Source organism: Rana temporaria, chromosome 1 (assembly GCF_905171775.1).
Source record: "Rana temporaria chromosome 1, aRanTem1.1, whole genome shotgun sequence".
In the NCBI taxonomy this organism is placed as follows: Eukaryota; Metazoa; Chordata; class Amphibia; order Anura; family Ranidae; genus Rana; species Rana temporaria.
The window spans coordinates 231,498,418-231,516,330 of NC_053489.1; the positions used below are offsets into that span (position 1 = coordinate 231,498,418).

The following is a 17,913-nucleotide window of genomic DNA, read 5'->3' on the forward strand; positions in this document are numbered from 1 at the left end:
TCCTGTCCGGCTTAGCCCAGTCCTGAAAAATCAGGTCCTTTAACAAAGGATGTACCGGGAATACCAAATTGGCTTGGGGCGCTTTCAGGGAGCCCAATGAGGATACCGCGGAGGCCAGAGGCTGAGGCACAGGTATCTTAAAAGCCAACCGCACCATATCCGTTAGGGACTGAACCCACAGTCTTTCTGCGTGAGAAGCTGAAAAAGGTTCCTCTATTGTAGAATCCTCAGAACCTAAATGGACAAGGTGATCCTGAGTCTGGTCTCCTGGATCTTCCAATTCGTCAGCGGAGAGGATATCCTCCTCCAGAGACTCAGACCTGGGAGACGGTGATCTAACCCGCTTCTTCCCTGACAAGGATGCCGTAATTAGAGCGGCCATCCTCCTTTCCAATCCACCCAAGGTGGAGGCTAACATCTCTTCCGTCACATAGGAAGGAGCTGGTTGAGTAGGGCCAGCCGTAGCACCTAGCAACCCTGATGGCTCACCTAGGACAACAACCTCCAGGCATTCCGGAGCAGTAGGGGCCGCTGGATTTTGGATATCCTCAGAGCCTGATGGAGAACCCTTTGGTTTTTTAACGGTCTTAGCGTTTTTAGCGCTACCTGCAACCTTAGGAGCCATAATATACAAATTCTGAGGCACTCCGCTAGTATACAACTGACTGTAATAGCTGGAGGAAATACACATATAATCAAATAAATGTGAAAAAATAGGATAGGGTAATGTTAGAGGGACTCCAAACCTCCCATAACCTATAAAAAAGGAAAATCAATACTGAGCCCCAAGGGCTTCAACTACCAGTCTGGTATTGACCCCCTAATGCTGGGCTAGGTGAGCACCCCTAAGTGTTCAAAGGCGCTGCTTAGTACACAGGCTTTGAATGCAAACTTTTAAGCCAGAGGCTCTTTTAGTAGGGTGTACTTCCAACAACTGCCACCGGGTGTCACTGTGCCAGAAAGCTCTGTCAAACCTTCCTATGCTGTAGCCAGCATCCGTGTCCCTCCACAGCCTTCACAGACTGAACAGCCCTCCAGGATTTATCCTCCCTGTTGCAGGGAGGAGGAGCCGTCCGGCGTCAACCGCCCCCTCCCCGCGGCGTCGCCGCGCGCACAGATAAGTAAAGCGCGCGCGAAACGCCACCAGGGGAAGCAGGAAGCCATGTGGAGAGGAGTACCAGGAATGGAATCCCATGACTCCTGAAACGCTGGAGCAGCAGACACAGGTAAAAGGAAGCTTTCAACTGTCTCCCTATGGTATGGTTCCCTCTCTGTGGAACACCCTGCCCAAAAAAAGGCCCTCCTTGTGACAGAAGCCGCAGCAGCCTACTAGCCCAGCCAGGGGAAACTATACCTGGGTGCTTTGAGCCATCCCGTTTAAAAACTTTGTGGTTCTCCTTTGCCCATGCACAGAGGCATAAATAGGCTGCCCAAGAATCCCCTGTAGGAAGCCTACTGACAAACCAAGTTCCATAGGCCCCCTGCTTACCTTTCCACGCCGCAGGGTATTGCTCTGCAAGAGGCCCAATCTTCCCCCTTCACCGTGGGTATGGTCATAGACCTTCAGGGACCGGGGTCTTAAAAGAACACCACACACCTGGACCTATACTGCACCACTGGCAACAGGTATTCTCTAGGTATAGAAACCAGACCTGGAACCCAGGGTCCAGCCCTCCAAGGAGAGGCATTATAGGCAAAACCCCATCCACGAATTGGGGCCCGGGTACCGTCCACTTTGGCTATGAAGCACCTTGGACGGATCCGGTCAGCTGGCCCTGGTCCCAAGGACTACTCCAGGCACAGCCTCAATGTGCACCAACACCTAAGACACTGGCGAAAAAACTGAGGTACTCCCACTATGGGTGGGGGTTATATAGGGAGGGAACTTCCTGTCGGAGAGTGCCAGTGTCCATCACCTGAAGGTACACTATATAACCCATATGTAATGGCTATGCTGCTCTGTGTCCCGTGATGTACGATAAAGAAAAATGTTTTTCCTAAATAGCTTCCTTTACCTTAGTGCAGTCCTCCACTTACCTCATCCTTCCATTTTGCTTTTAAATGTCCTTATTTCTTCTGAGAAATCCTCACTTCCTGTTCTTCGGTCTGTAACTACACACCATATAGTGAGGCTTTCTTCATGGTGTGGAGAAAGCCTCTTGAGGGGGGAGGGGGCGAGCAAGAGTGTCAGGACTCCCACTAACACACAGCTCCTTTCTCCAACTGCAAAGTAGAGAGTGCTTGCCTGCTTGCCCCCTCCCCCCTCAAGAGGCTTTCTCCACACCAGGGAGAAAGCCTTCCTTTACTGTATGGTGTTACAGACAGAAGAACAGGAAGTGAGGATTTCTCAGAAGAAATAAAGGACATTTAAAAGCAAAATGGAAGGATGAGGTAAGTGAAGGAGGGCTGCACTAAGGTAAAGGAAGCCATTTAGGAAAAAAAATAAATCCTTTACAACCCCTTTAAGTACCTAAGCTGCAGGGCAGTGTAGCCACAGTTTTGGTGCAGATTATTTGCTCTTTGCTATAGACTTATTATGTCCCCCAGTTTTGATGCGTTTTTGCACCAAAAGTCCTGCATGCAAGACTTTTCATGCACTTTCAGAAAACCAAAACCGTGGGACATAATAAAAGTCTATGGAAAAGTACAGCTAATCTGCATCAAAACCGTGGGTACACTTCGCTGCACACACGCTGTGGCCAAAGTGCACCAGGGTAGAGCCACCATTATGTTGCATTGGTACCAATTTAAAGTGCCACAAAAGTATATTTTTTACCAACAAAATCTCTGAACTATTCTTCAGTGACAAACTCTAAATTGTAATGAAAAGGTTGTACCGTTATTGAGAAACCCTTTTGTACAAGTACACTTTAGGGCAGCTTTTCTCAACCAGTGTTTCTCCAGAAGCTGCTAGCAGTTCACTGAGCAGTGAGAAATTTCTGCTCATGGATAAGCTACCAATGATCTTTTCAGGTAACTGTGTGGGTGCGATTCTTCCCTCTGACCAGCAGTGTAATGCCTGGTATACACAAGCATTTTTTTTTTCAATCAACGCAGCAGGTTGAACGAAAAGAAACTAAGGGGCTCACTGTATTAGCATTGCATCTCCCTTCTCAGCTATTGTGTTCTGACAGGGGGACTGCCCCCCCCAGACCAGACCGGTCTTCGCTTGCTGCCATCGCTGATTGGATGCCGATTGGCTGCTGGTTTTCCAGCATGTCCGTTTGTCAGAAGCCGGGTGTTAGGCTGGCTTCTGTTGGATAGGCTGCTGTACACACTGGCCGAATGTTGGACGGTTTCTCTTGACCCGGCTGATATTCGATCAGTGCGTACCAGCCTTAAGAGGGCATACTTTCCACGGACCACCAATGTAAGGGGACAGTATTCCCACTAACCACTAGTATAAAGAAGCATTCTTTCTACTGAGCACCAACGAAGGAGAGTATTCTTCCAACTGATGACCACTGTAAGGAAGCTCTACAACAGGGGTCTCAAACTCAAATTACCTGAGGGCCACAAGACAAGTTTTCATATGCCATGGGGGGCCGCATGCAAACTTTCAAACTTCAAAAACAACAGTACTGGTGTCAGTGAACACATTATTAACCCCCAGCACTGGTGTCAGCGAGCGCATTATTACCACCAGCACTGGTGTCAGCGAGCGCATTATTACCACCAGCACTGGTGTAAGTCAGGGTTTGACAAATTTGCTTGGAATCTAGGAGCCAGCTAAAAAAGTTAGGAGCCAGAAAACGCACCCCGTCCCGATGAGCTTGCGCGCAGAAGCGAACACATACGCGAGCAGCGCCCGCATATGTAAACGGTGTTCAAACCACACATGTGAGGTATCGTCGCGATTGGTAGAGCGAGAGCAATAATTCTAGCACTAGACCTCCTCTGTAACTTAAAACATGCAACCTGTAGATTTTTTTAATCGTCGCCTATGAAGATTTTAAAGGGTAAAAAAGTTTGTCGGCATTCCACAAGCGGACGCAATTTTGAAGCGTGACATGTTGGGTATGAATTTACTCGGCGTAACATTATCTTTCATAATATTAAAAAAAATGGGGATAACTTTACTGTTGTCTTATTTTTTAATTAAAAAAAGTGTAATTTTTTCCCAAAAAAGTGCGCTTGTAAGACCGCTGCGCAAATACGGCGTAACAAAAAGTATTGCAACGATCGCCATTTTATTCTCTAGGGTGTTAGGATAAAAAATATATATAATGTTTGGGGGTTCTAATTAGAGGTAAGAAGATGGCAGTGAAAATAGTGTAAAATGACATTAGAATTGCTGTTTAACTTGTAATACCAACGGCCACCACCAGATGGCGCCAGCTCACATCTGGTGGTAATAACTTGTAATACCAACGGCTCACCACCAGATGGCGCCAGATTGCTCCCCCCACTTCCACCCTGCCTGCGGGCCATTTATAACTGGTCCGCGGGCCGCAAATGGCCCGCGGGCCGGTACTTTGAGACCACTGCTCTACAATATTTACTGCTTTATTATTTATGTTTTGCTTCATGTCATTACTATTATTATTACTAAAAATAATATAGCTGTAAAGAACAGACCAGGGTGTCCAATATGCCAAATTCCTTTTTTTGATGCTTGCCAGTGTCTGAGCTGTAGTTATAATAATTCTTGGAAGGGGCTCCTAGAGACCCGAAAGCCATTTCCGGGGCAAGTGTTCCTCCATGTTAAAAAGGTTAAAAAGGTTGTACTTTATATGGGGAAACCTTTTTTGTGGGAAAGTAGAGTGTGTGTGTTTATACATTTTCTCAATTGCCCTTTAACTTACGGTAGCTTACAGAGCACTAAGCCGTATTTTTAAATAATACTTTATAAAAAATTCAATACCTGTAGTATCACTGTACATCCAAAGGTTGTCTGTGTCCTCAATCACAGCTAGCTGGCTACTTGATTGCAACAACCGACTTCTGCGCTGTAATTGGCTCGGTGCACGGCGCTGGCTCTTCCGACTTAACTGGACTCTGTTCTTCAGGGCTGTTGAGTCCAACACTGATGTTTGCTGTGGAAAAACAGAGAATATTTTTCAGTTTAGCTGCACTGAATTAAACATAAGATTACCCCTTACTCCCTCTGTTAAGACTGCAGTGATGAGAACGCTGTCCAACACTGACACAGACAAAAACACAGTTTAGTAGCACAGGGAAGACCTATGTTGGATAAAGAGCCTGTGCCTTCCTGCCCTGATGACAACCACCCCCTCCTTTTCTGTATGACAATCATATGGACAGGAAGTGACACAAAATCTCGTCAATGGACAAATAGGCATAAAGACCTGACATTTTAACTTTTCTCCCTACTCTATCCAGAAGTAAAAGAAATGTTTTTGACTGGAGTAAGGTCTTATTACCACCGGAGCTTTGGTCCATACAGCATGAAGGAGCTTATGCAGCCGGAGCTGCCTACAGGTAGCCCATATTTTTTTCCATGGACACAGCCGCTATACAGACAAAGTCACTCGCTCACAGGGGCGAGTGAGTGGCCTGAAACGCACACTGTGTTTGGGGCCACTCACCTGCCCCTGCATGCATGTCACATTAGGGTGAGTGGTTGTGTCCGTACTGCCACTGCATCCCCAGAGAAACATGAGCTGCCTGCATGCAGTTTCAGCCACATATACAAGGTGCTCTTTCACGCAGTATGGCCACAGGGCCCATAAGCCCCAAGTTTAAAATACTGAAGAACATCTATGTATGAAAAGACATCCTAAAATCCTAAAGAGATATCCTAAAAGACATGCCATAGCCATTAGGGAATGGCTTTGGCACTGCAGATATAAAATGTTCTGACGTGCACCTCTTCAACGTATTTTGCACAGAACTTTCTCCCAAGAGCAAATAAACCAGAAATAAAACATGACTTTTCTTATTCCATTCCATGCCCACTCTAAATGTTGTGCTTAGGCACATTATGAACCGGTGTTCACAAAACCTAAGGAGAAATGTAAAGCCTTTTTTATTATCATTATTTTTTTTAAAGATAGCATGGAATGTTTTAGAGCCGGTTCACACTGGGGCGACCTGGGATCCGACTTCAAGTCGCCCCAAGTCGCACGGTCGAGAAAATGAATGGAAGTGAATGAGAGCGGTCTTAATGTACACTAATGAAGTCGCTCCAACTTCAGAAAAGGTTCCTGTACTACTTCAATCTGACTTCTAGGCAACTTGTACCCATTGATTTAAATGGAAGTCGCCTCAAAGTCGGATCCCCCGTCTTAACTGAAGCAACAATACAGGAAGAGAACATAAATTTCTCAGACAAACCCCTCCCTCCCACAGAGCTGATTGTTGTTTGATTGGCCACTGGAAAGCCTCCTGTCCTGGAGGCGACTTGAAGTTAAGTTGCCTCCCAAATTAGTGCTAGAAGTCGTGTTGCCCCTGTGTGAATGGGCTCTTAGATGTTATATTTGCATTATATAAATGTTAGATGTAGATATTACTATTTATATGTTAACAATACTGAAGATGATTGGGGTTTAAAGCTTACATCAATGAATGAGAAGTCAGCTGATCTGACTTCAGAAGGTGTGCTTTCAGTGCCTTCAATGGAATCCAAATCCATGCTACAACGGTCCAGACTGCCGTCCCGGGCTTCAGTGATAGAGTCATGCTGGTCTGTTTCAGTATGGGACAGTGAGGACAGGCGACTATGTGAATGCTGCTTACGGCTGCTGTTATCATACGATGGCGAGTCAGTAACACAGCTGGAAGAAAGAAAATATAATTCAATAAAAACATACTTTATACAAAAAATCTATTAACAGAGTCTAAAGTGCAATGGTATGTTTGGCATACATAACTGGTCTATGATCTGTCATTGAAAATGTCTAACTTCCAAAGATTGCTGTACCCACTTTTTATAGATGGTACCTGCTACATACAGATGCATAGACTTCAATATAAAAAAAATGCTGGCAAAAGGAGTATATGTGTGTCTAGGTCATTTTGTCATCGTTATGTCACATCTTGCAACTCAGAAAGGAGGTTCTGTCAATAACCATTTATTTGTATGAAAAAAAATTACCACAAGTTGAACAGTAGAGGGCATCCAAGTCCTTCGGACACAGCTATATTTGTAAGGCGCTAGTTAAATAGCACAGACCCAGCCAATAAGCAAAACAAATCAGACTTGCAACTTGTCTTTTTTATGACTCAACCCATACTTAGAAATTACGTAGGGCGATATCCCTTTCTCTTCTGAAAATTCTAGTTCCTGGCTGTCATGATGATCCAATGTCCTCAATACTGTTGCACTGAACGGGAATACACATGCACAACAAGAGTTCTGCTTATCCTTTTTTTTTCCCCCATGCGTGTTTTGGCTTAGTGACTCGATCTAATAAAAATCAGACAGCCAGGCGACTAGCATTTTCAGTTCACCCATGGCAGCCTCAATATTTCTCCCAATATAGGAAGGCGTGTTTTATAATGAATACAAATACCCTGTGAGACAATTTACTGGGTGCAATCATTTCCACCATCTAACAGACATCAGTATGACGCATGCATTATATTGTGAGTACACAATGGTTTACAGCCTAATGGGTAACATGTTCCACAATGTTGACATGAAATATTACTATACTGATTGGCCAGGTTGGATTTTTGCAACCGGTAATGCTGCCACGAAAGATGAATCAATTCAGACGTGTCACCCGAAATAGGTATGCCAAGATGACACAGACAGCGCATTCAGGTGTACCTATAAAGTCACCAAGATCTTTTGGCAGTCAGCCTATGCATAGCTGTCATATGTTATCAACATATAGCATGTCTATAACCAGCACTATATGTAAAACAGATTATTGAGAATAAAATGCTTTTTTTATTTGTGTTTGTCTATTGTCATCTCCCCAGAACATTTCTGGTATTTGACACTAAAGGCCTGTACACACGATCTGACTTTTCTACAATTGTCAGACGGACCTGTTTTAGCGGACAATCCCACCGTGTGTGCGCTCCATCGGACAAACTCTTTCGCTTTTCCATCGGACAAATGTTCGCGGTGAGAACAGACAAACTTTCCTGCAACAAATGTCCTGTGTCGGCTAATATGATCGTGTGTACACAAGTCCATCAGACTAAAATCCAAAGTACAAACACGCATGCTCAGAACCAAGGCTAAAGATCAGACAATAGCCAAACTTTGCCCAAAGGGTGGCGGTAAAGAGCAGAAAAACCACGCAGTACGTCTATTACGTTCGTGTTTGTTGGCTGCCGTGTGTATGCATACCAGGTTCACGGACAACGCCCTTTGGAGCAAAATCCATGGAAAAGTCAGTTGGAAGTCCGATCGTGTGTATGAGGCTTTAAAGACTGACCATAACTATCTGGAGATTACTATTAATCATGCAATATAGTGTTATACGTGAATATATTTATTTCTTACAGTTATTCTTATTTAGCTGTCCTTGTGTTTTGTGAAATGTTAAATAAAATCCAGGCTAAAATTATATTTTAGGAAATGTGATTCCATGTATAGAGCCACAATAAATGAAGTGTAGGTACCAGGTTTGTTCCAGGTAAAGCTAGGCTAGTTTCTAAAAAGACTCTAAATGCCTTGTCATTGTTACCCCAATACAGAGCTTTGTGAATGGATGTGCTGAATGGTTGCACAGTAATGATACAAGCTGGGGGTGCAAGGACCCTTAACCTTGTGCACTCTGTATTTGGATACGTGACAATAGATCACATGACAAAGCTCTGGCGTCTAGGAACAGCTCTGCCATTCATGATCTGAATGATGGCGAGTTTGTGGCTTATAAGGTGAATATAGCTGATGAGGGTGATTGTGCAGTAAAAAGAGCCTATCATCTTCGATGTAGAACTGTGTAACCACTATGCTACCATGTGACAGGGCAATACTACCCGGGTAATGATCGCTAAAAAATAAATGTATTTAATTATCTTTTTCGATTACTAATATTCTGTGCAGCATTTTGTATTTCAATTGCTGTATTACAACAACTGGTGCTTTGCTCAGAACTAAACGATTGCACAATGTGGAACAGGCATTTGTATAGGGTTAAAGCCTTAGAACACCGCAATAAACACATGACGGACGCCAAGAATGGAAGCAAACCCACAAAACAAACAGAACACATATACTCCATCGCTCTCGGGCTTTGTTTTGGGATTAAGCGAAAGTACGATCATTAGTTTAGCACAGAAACCAAGGAGGGGCCATAACTGTTCACTGTTAGTTCTCCAGGGCAAGAAGAGGTAGCCAAGCCTAACAGCATTGCTCAATAACAGTGCTCGGCAAAAGCATAACAATTACTGCAAGTAATGTTGGGAAGAAACCTGGCCAATACACTGCAAATGTTGCTGAAATCCTAAAAGGGGTTATCGGGGGAGGTTAAAAACGTCTTCACGTAAGGTTGAAAAGTCCATAGACAATTCTGAAATATTCAGGTACTGACCATATGCACTGTTATATGTGGATGAGTGGTCTTCATTCTATTAAGTACTATATGTAGGGTTTTTAGAGGATATTGAGGTCTTCCTAAAAACATGATTTAACTCCAGCAATTACTCTAATGTAAGTTCTAATGTACTAAAGCGCATTGCATATCAAAATCATTAAGAGGATCATGTTTCCAGAACACATACAATGCAGTCAGCAACTGGAAACCTACTTCTACACCCCCCTTTTTTTATATGCAAGATTTTTATTTAAACATGATAAATACGAACACAATGCAGCATAGGTTGCACAATAATGGGCAGAATAATGCATATTCCTTTAGCAAGAACAAGTTGGATGCATATAGCAAGATGCTTTACATACTGTATACGCACATTAGACCAGTAACAATCAACATGACACTTTTTTCATGCCTTTGCATTCAGTTCAACAGATTTTGCAGGCATTGGAGGGGGAGGTAAAATATGGGATAAAATAGGTTAGGGAGGGGATAAAGGGGTTCCCGAGGGTTCTGGGTATGAGATGATAGGTCTCAGGACCTGAGTAACAATGGATGGTACTTTGGAGTTCAAGAAGCGCAAGAGCAAATCATAAAACGGGAGAAAGTCGTCCGTTCAAGGCTGTCATATTTTAGTATATTGAAGGACGCCGTCTTGTAGAGTAGCTTCAATTTTGCCATCAATCAGGCATGGGTGATCTGATTCTTGGCTTCAACGAGGGCAAGATCGATGTTCTTCAGGCATTAGCCACTGTTTGTTTTGCTGAAGTTGTGAGTTGCAGGAAAAGTTTAAAATGTGTGTTAGTGTGGTCTTAGGGAGAGGAGAGCGATTGTTGGGTCCAGGGTGATGGTCCCGTTTAGCACCTTGGAAAGGATAAACATCTCCAACCAGAATCCACTTACTATTGAGTATGTCCACAATACATGCAAATGGACTCTCAGCCCTGTGAACAATATAGAAGGATAATTCATGCAGGGACCAAATACCATTTGGAGAGGACGCATGGCACGTTGCGTTTTGGCTCACAATTTTGCACGTGCGTTAGCAAGGTGCTTTGGGGTACCATTAAGAGATAATGACACTTCCACGCATCTGCAGAAGACATGCACTTTTGTGTGTGTTGCAGGAATACGTGAATTTTTGCATTTGTTTCTGTATCGCATGGATTCTAGTATAGACAAAACAAGACCTGCAATTTTTTTTCACATTCACTGCATGCTTCTCTGCCCAAAACAATAACTACAAGAGCAGCAAAAACATTTACATGACTTTGCTCACATTGGAAGAATTTATTGCAATCTGTTCAGGGTACAAAAATGTTCTGCTTACCAAGGGATTTGTAATTATCCTATCAGTCCTCATTACACAGCTTTTCCCAACAGCACAGACCTGTATAGCAAGCTAGAGGACCCGTTTTTTTCTCTGCTATCACATACATCTATCATCTCCTCCTCACCATACCGCAACCCTGTGACTGGATAGTGAAAGGAGAAGCAGCAGACTGATGAGCTCATCCCTTTGTTCTGTCCTATCACAATGCTCCTTGTATTGCAGCACATCTGACTGGCTCTCTGGGCTGCCTCTGGCTGTTGTGGAGCTATGTTTCCCATGAGGCATTGCAAGGCTGGCAGTTACATTTACACCCAGAAACATGATGGGACTTGTAGTTCTGCAACAGCTGGCGGGCCCCAGGTTGCTTACCCCTGCTGTAGAGACTGTACAGTAGACTGCAGGAGGTGGATACCAAGTCAAATTCAGGTACTTGCACTGCTTGCATTAATAATACATGCATTTATGTATGAATGATTACAGGGCTGCATTCCTTTGGGTCTTTTATATCTGCTTGGAGTTCAGCTTTTACAGGTTCTTTGTGTTCGATAAAATGCTTCAAACATTACAGCACACACATATTTGGTGTTTTCTGAAGATTTAAACTGGAACTTAACCCTTCCAATCAACATTGACCATTTTAATCCTTACGCTGCTAGCATTAGTAAACAGATAGGAAAGTATATCATATTTACTTGTTTTCAACTTTTTTTTTACATTTCTTCAGTTATTTCCTGCTTTCTGGCTTAGGCAAATTATGTCATACTTGTCATCGCCGTTAAATTGGAGCTCCACCCAAAAGGGGAAGCTCCACTTGTCTGCCTCCTACCCCCTCTGCTGCCACACTTGACACCTTTTGAGGGGGGGGGAGCGGGTACCTGGTACTCACTCCCACTTCCAGCTGAGTTCGCTGGGGCCATACTCAATTACTCAAGATGAGAAAAAGAAGAAATGGCTGCACATCCAAAGTTTCCAAAAGTGCCTTTCATTGCAGACGGTCAAACTACACCAGGAACACCAGGTGTTTGTTTCACACATCTGATCTGTGCTTAATCAATGTATGATTAAGCACAGATCAGATGTGTGAAACTCGTCTATGTGACTAAAACCTGATGTCTTTGGTGTATTTTGACTGTCTGCAATAAAAGGCACTTCTGCAAACTTTGAATGTGCAGCCATTTCTCATTTTTCTCAAGTTTTTACGGAGGTGGGTATTGCAGGTATTGCACACACCCGGAGCAGCAGATTCCTCTTCTTTTGACTTTACTCAAGATGGCCATGGCCAGAAATGCCAGAGGTTGTTTTTCTCAGCAAACTAAAGCATGGGGACGTGGATGGATGGAGATGTTGGCTTTGAATATTAAAAATGAATTAAATAGCATTTATGGTTTCTGGTGCTCAGATGCAGTGCAGCTCCGCTTTAAAGTAAATCTATATTCCTAATCTGTTAAATACACAGTATACACTCTTATCATTGTGTATACCTGACTTAATAAGCTTGATTCTGTGTAAATATACTGTATATGTATGACGGCGGACATATTTCTTCACGCATATGCAGCGTGTGCTTTCTATTTTTAGGTGCAGCACAGTAACTGTATTGCTTTTCTTGTTAATGCGTGTGCAGAAAGGACTAAAAGCAACATAGGTCGTCAATATCCGCTTATCTCAGAAGGTATTTAATAGGTTTTCAGACCGATTACCACTAAACCAATGAAGTACAATCATGAAAATATGCAACGAGTAGAAATGTAATAGCCAAGCCAAAAATGTAAATAAGGTAAACTTTATAGCAATGACTAAGAATGCAAACCCTGTTGGCATGAACCCCAGCCTCCTATTCCTGTCACTGGCTTCCCCACACAATACATGATTTGCAGACTCCAAGCACAAATGTTCTTTCCAGCAAAGGTGTCTGTGATTCTGCCATGACTTATCCTATAAACAAGGATAATGAGATAAGCTGGGATTCTTTTAGGAATGGCTCTTCCCCTTTATCACTGCCCTACTAGGGAAGTAGATAGCAGAGGCTGTCCTCCCATATCTGTAAATATTTGGATTTAGCCGTGTACGGAGGCTCACGTCAGCCACTGCCGATTCCCTGCTGTACGAGTGTCATGCGTCTATTTATAGGCATGCAGTCACATCACAATACCAGTGTGCCATTAACCAATGCAGACAGGGAGAGCAGGCCTCAATGCTGTGCAGCAAGTGAAACACAAACCACTTCCACCTACTGACTAAGCTGCATGTTACTTTATTACTGAATTAATGCAGACTAATGTATGATAGACACTGGACTGCCAGAATCTAAAGCAAAATGCTCTTTGGTAGTGCATGAGCAGAGACGTGCCTGAGGCAGCAACTAAAATGAGGCCTTGCATTGCTTTGGCAAGCAGATACAATTGTGTTAAGGTGAATTAGCCAGAAATAGAGTCATTCCAACGAAACAATTTTACAAAAACACCTTTACATTAAGCTGCAGTTCAGTTTTCCATCTCATTAGCTTACGTGCTTCTTGCTTCTATTTCAATGCAAATGTGGTAGAATTATTATATTTTTTTTACCATTTTTCTTGTTGCAATACATTCAAAAGGATGTGCCTGAAACTGCTGAACATTTCTAAAAGCATATCTAAACCTAAAAACAGAAATTGTATATATTGCAGCTTACCAGTCCACAGGACTGGAGGCTGCATTAGTTTCCTTTCTTCAGGGTTTTTTCCCCCTTTGCGATACTGCGATTACCACACCTTCTGTCCTAGAGTGACAAAGCTCACTAACTGTACTGTATCTATAGAAGTCCTCTATATCAGTGGTCATCAACCCTGTCCTGCAGGGTCCACTAACAGGCCAGGTTTTATGTATTACCTTGGGGAGATGCAGTCTAGAATACTGCAATCACTGAGGAGCAAATGATATCAGCTGTGATGTATTTCAGTTATCTTGCAAACCTGGCCTGTTAGTGGGCCCTGCAGGACAGGGTTGATGACCACTGCTCTATATTATTGTCACCCCACGTTGCATTCCTGATCTGGAGTAAAACAGGTCTTTCATCTTCTCCATTACACAGTAGGTAGTGCAGCGCTTAAAGTCCAGAATAGAATCTTTTCTAAAGTGACTGGTGATGAGTAAAAATCATGCAGGTGCTGTAGCGTGGTAATAAGTAGAAACACCTCCACCAATGGTAGTAATGGCCGCTCACCTCACCAATATGACCCTCTGTTAGATAAGGTCATAAACAGCATTCCCATAAGGGTATCTCCAAAGGGGGTTAATCCAGCAATGATATGAATGGTCTCCAAAGGAAGGTCAGCAATCAAGCATCAGATCCAAATGTAAAAGAAAAGCAGCACATAGTGTTTCTCCGTGGAGGCAATATAATAAAATTTTAATGAATTTAAAAGCAAAGGCAAAGGCACTCAATCCAGTGCCAGGGATAACAGGCATGTGTGTAGCTATGATCGCGGGTGACGTCACGCTTTCCCTACCGAACGTTGCGTCCCTGGGGCGGGACTTCTTACATCCGCTGAAGAAGTCCCGCCCCAGGGACGCAACGTTCGGTAGGGAGAGCGTGACGTCACCCGCGATCATAGCTACACACATGCCTGTTATCCCTGGCACTGGATTGAGTGCCTTTGCTCTGTAAGTGCGTTTTTTAATTCATTAAAATTTATTATATTGCCTCCACGGAGAAACACTATGTGCTGCTTTTCTTTTACATTTGGATCTGATGCTTGATTGCTGACCTTCCTTTGGAGACCATTCATATCATTGCTGGATTAACCCCCTTTGGAGATACCCTTATGGGAATGCTGTTTATGACCTTATCTAACAGAGGGTCATATTGGTGAGGTGAGCGGCCATTACTACCATTGGTGGAGGTGTTTCTACTTATTACCACGCTACAGCACCTGCATGATTTTTACTCATCACCAGTCACTTTAGAAAAGATTCTATTCTGGACTTTCTATTATTGGACTTTAAGCGCTGCACTACCTACTTTATATTTATGCTCAGGAATTTTATTAATTGAATCCCAGTGTTCAGCTGCTTGTTGTTTTATGTGTTTTTATTGCGCTGATTATATTTTCTACTCTCCATTACACAGGGCAGAAGGGCTCTGTAGATTATGGAGGAAAGGCTGATAAGAAAGTTCAAGATTTGCCCAGGAAGGCTGCTTTCACACAGGCTGTCTGATCAGGTCCACCCCTCAGTTCTTCAGGTGGACCGGATCGGACTATCCATAGCTCTTTATGCAGTGGCGGATGTCAGTGGCTGGCATCTAATTCAATCCTATCTGGCAAAAACAGTAGATCAGATCTGATGACATATGGATGGACATGGACAGGTGGTCCGTTTCCATCTGACAGCCCCATAGAGATCAGTGGAGCTGTGTCCGTGTCCGCTCTGCATAGTGGAGCGGACACAGACCTGTCATCTGCCTTCTCAGTGGGGAGGTCCCCTGCGGACTACGGAGAACCCCCATGTGAAACCAGCAAAAGATAGAAGCTCACTGCCTTTTTTTTGCAGGATGAACAAGTTTTTTTTGCACTTACTAAAAAAGCAATTTTAATCAGTAATTTAACCAACCAAAAGGGGCCAAAGGGTTAATTGTTCGGGTTTATACACAATTTAAAATGTTTTAGACCATATATACTAAAAATACAACAAGTTTCAATCTTATAATACGCTTGCCTAACTAGTTAAACCAGTTTGCACAATGAGCACAGTGTTACCATAGTTAGTTGCCGTAAATTTTGAACAGTACTGTACAAAAAAAATCAGCACATACCAGACAATGTAATATGTACAATTCACTGCAACCATAACAATGGATCTACAACACAATATAGATTGAATAAGGCCTAGTTCAGAAGAACGTATAACCTCTTAGGAACAGAGAAGAAACCAAACCTTCATCTAAAAATAATTCATCTTATAATAATTATAAGAGACTGTTCAAAGCAAAGGTAACCTTTTGAAGCGCAAGGGCCACAAAGTGATTTGGTAACCTGTGGCGGGCCACAATGATGGGGGTTTTACTGCCCCCCACACCACAAATCTAAATGAACCCTTAAGCCTCGTACAATCGATCAGTCCATCCGATGAGAGCGGTCTGAAGGTCCGTTGTCATCGGTTAACCGATGAACCTGACTGATGGTCCGTCGTGCCCACACACCATCGGTTAAATAACCGATCGTGTCAGAACGCTGTGACGTAAAACACAACGTCGTGCTGAAAAAAATGAAGTTCAATGCTTCCAAGCATACGTCGACTTGATTCTGAGCATGCCTGGATTTTTAACTGATGGTCAGTTTTGACCTATCGGTTAGGAATCCATCGGTTAAATTTAAAGAAAGTTGGCTTTTTTTAAACCGATGGTTAAATAACCTATGGGGCCCACACACGATCGGTTTTGACCGATGAAAACGGTCCATCAGACCGTTGTCCTCTGGTTAACATATCGTGTGTACGAGGCCTTACTGTCCTGACCTCCCTAGAGAGCTACTTTCACACTGCTGTGCTGGGGTTTACCAGCACCATGAACTCTGATGCTGTGGGATGGTGGGTCGACAACCTGTTCTTCACAATCCAACCTGCTGTCCCAGAGCATGAGCATGCACTTTCCTGGTTCGAGTCACATCAGAGGGCCCGCAGGTCATGGGTTGAGCACCCCTAGTTTAAAGTCTTGGTTATGATATCAGTGCCTTGTTTCGAAAATTAATGCTTTTAACAACAAAGGGTAAAGTGTGTGCAAATTTGTAAAGCAAGACGAGGTGATAAGAGGAACAATTCCCGTTAACTAAGCTTTCATAGGAAAAGGGCCATCTGTACACAGAGAAATCTCACATCACGATATGGCTCTGCTGGTTTTTGTCTTACAACATGTATCTAAATAGTGAAATGCACTTCACTGAAGAAGAGATGATTTAGCCATTAGTCTTGGGAAGCTTAGCTTTATTTATGGTGACTGCATCCTGGGGTGGTGGGAAACATCATGCAGTAAGAAATAAGTAATGAAGATGACAGAGTGCTATAAAGAAGGTGGTGGGCTGCTTTGTGGCAGAATAGTACAGATTAAATTAATATTTAAAGCGAGACAAAGTCTTTAAATCCATACTTCTGGGTAAGGTTATGGGACTTTAAGATCAGCTCTGACACCATTCCATTTACCATGTCTCCTTTATTCATCATCAATTAAAAATCAGTGGTGCACAATCTTTTTTTATAATGGGTTTCCAGCTGTTAATGTGTCACTCATGTTGTATTCCTGCTTATATAATACACTAAGCCTAGGTTCACACTACTGCGATGTACTGTGAATCTGATCCATTTTTTGTCCTGTGTGAGGTGCAAATTCGCCTTGCGTTTTGAGGTAGACGGGTGCAAATTTACTGCAAATTTATCGCGATTTTACAATGAACATCAGCAGACAGACAGTAAACAATTTGCAGAGATGTGAACTGTGTGCGGCGAGTTTACTGAAGCCTATGAAGATAAAATTTGCACTGCACCATAGGAATTTGCATTGCACTTTCAGTCAACACGCACAGGACCCTGTTGTTCCCCTTCGCACCAAATTCATAATGCATACATGTGAACCAAGGCCATGGAATACTATGCTTTTTACATAAACTGCGAATCTGTGCATTCCTAAACGCATGAAACCCGCTGTAAAATCACATTAGTGTGAACCCAGGCTAAAAGTCTATATGTAGCTTAAGAATGTATAAGACATATAAAAGTACCCTGATTCTACTAGCTTTACACGTGAAAATCAAATATTGTTAGAGATATCTTATGGGATTCACCACATGACTTTGGTGTTTGAATGACCATTATTCAAGGTAAATAACCTGATTATCAAAGTGGCTAACTGCCACTGTCTATTCCACACAATTTGCTTTTTCTGTGTAGGAGTGTCTTCTGGATCTATTATCTCTAAAAAGTTTGAGACTGCATAGATTAAATAGATTAAGATTACTTTTAGACTCCCATTTTCCTGAAAGTCTTTAAATTCACATAAGACGTTCATTAAAAATCAATTAAAAACAAAAAACAAAACAAAAAAAACTACCTGTATAAAAGGGATGACAAACAGTCCCAACAAAACCCAGCATTT

The 17,913-nt window shown here is 42.9% G+C and overlaps 1 protein-coding gene across 5 annotated transcripts in view; it reads right to left on the bottom strand.

The window, feature by feature from the left end:
* KIAA1671 (KIAA1671 ortholog) overlaps positions 1 to 17,913 on the bottom strand; it is a 222,966-nt gene that overhangs the window by 10,661 nt on the left and 194,392 nt on the right. For all 5 annotated transcript variants that reach the window (XM_040351406.1, XM_040351398.1, XM_040351431.1 and 2 more), the window contains 2 exons: positions 6,521 to 6,737; positions 4,865 to 5,036 (listed from right to left, as the gene is read on the bottom strand). In XM_040351406.1, the coding sequence (XP_040207340.1) occupies positions 4,865 to 5,036; positions 6,521 to 6,737 (389 nt within the window). The remainder of the gene's footprint in view (positions 1 to 4,864; positions 5,037 to 6,520; positions 6,738 to 17,913) is intronic.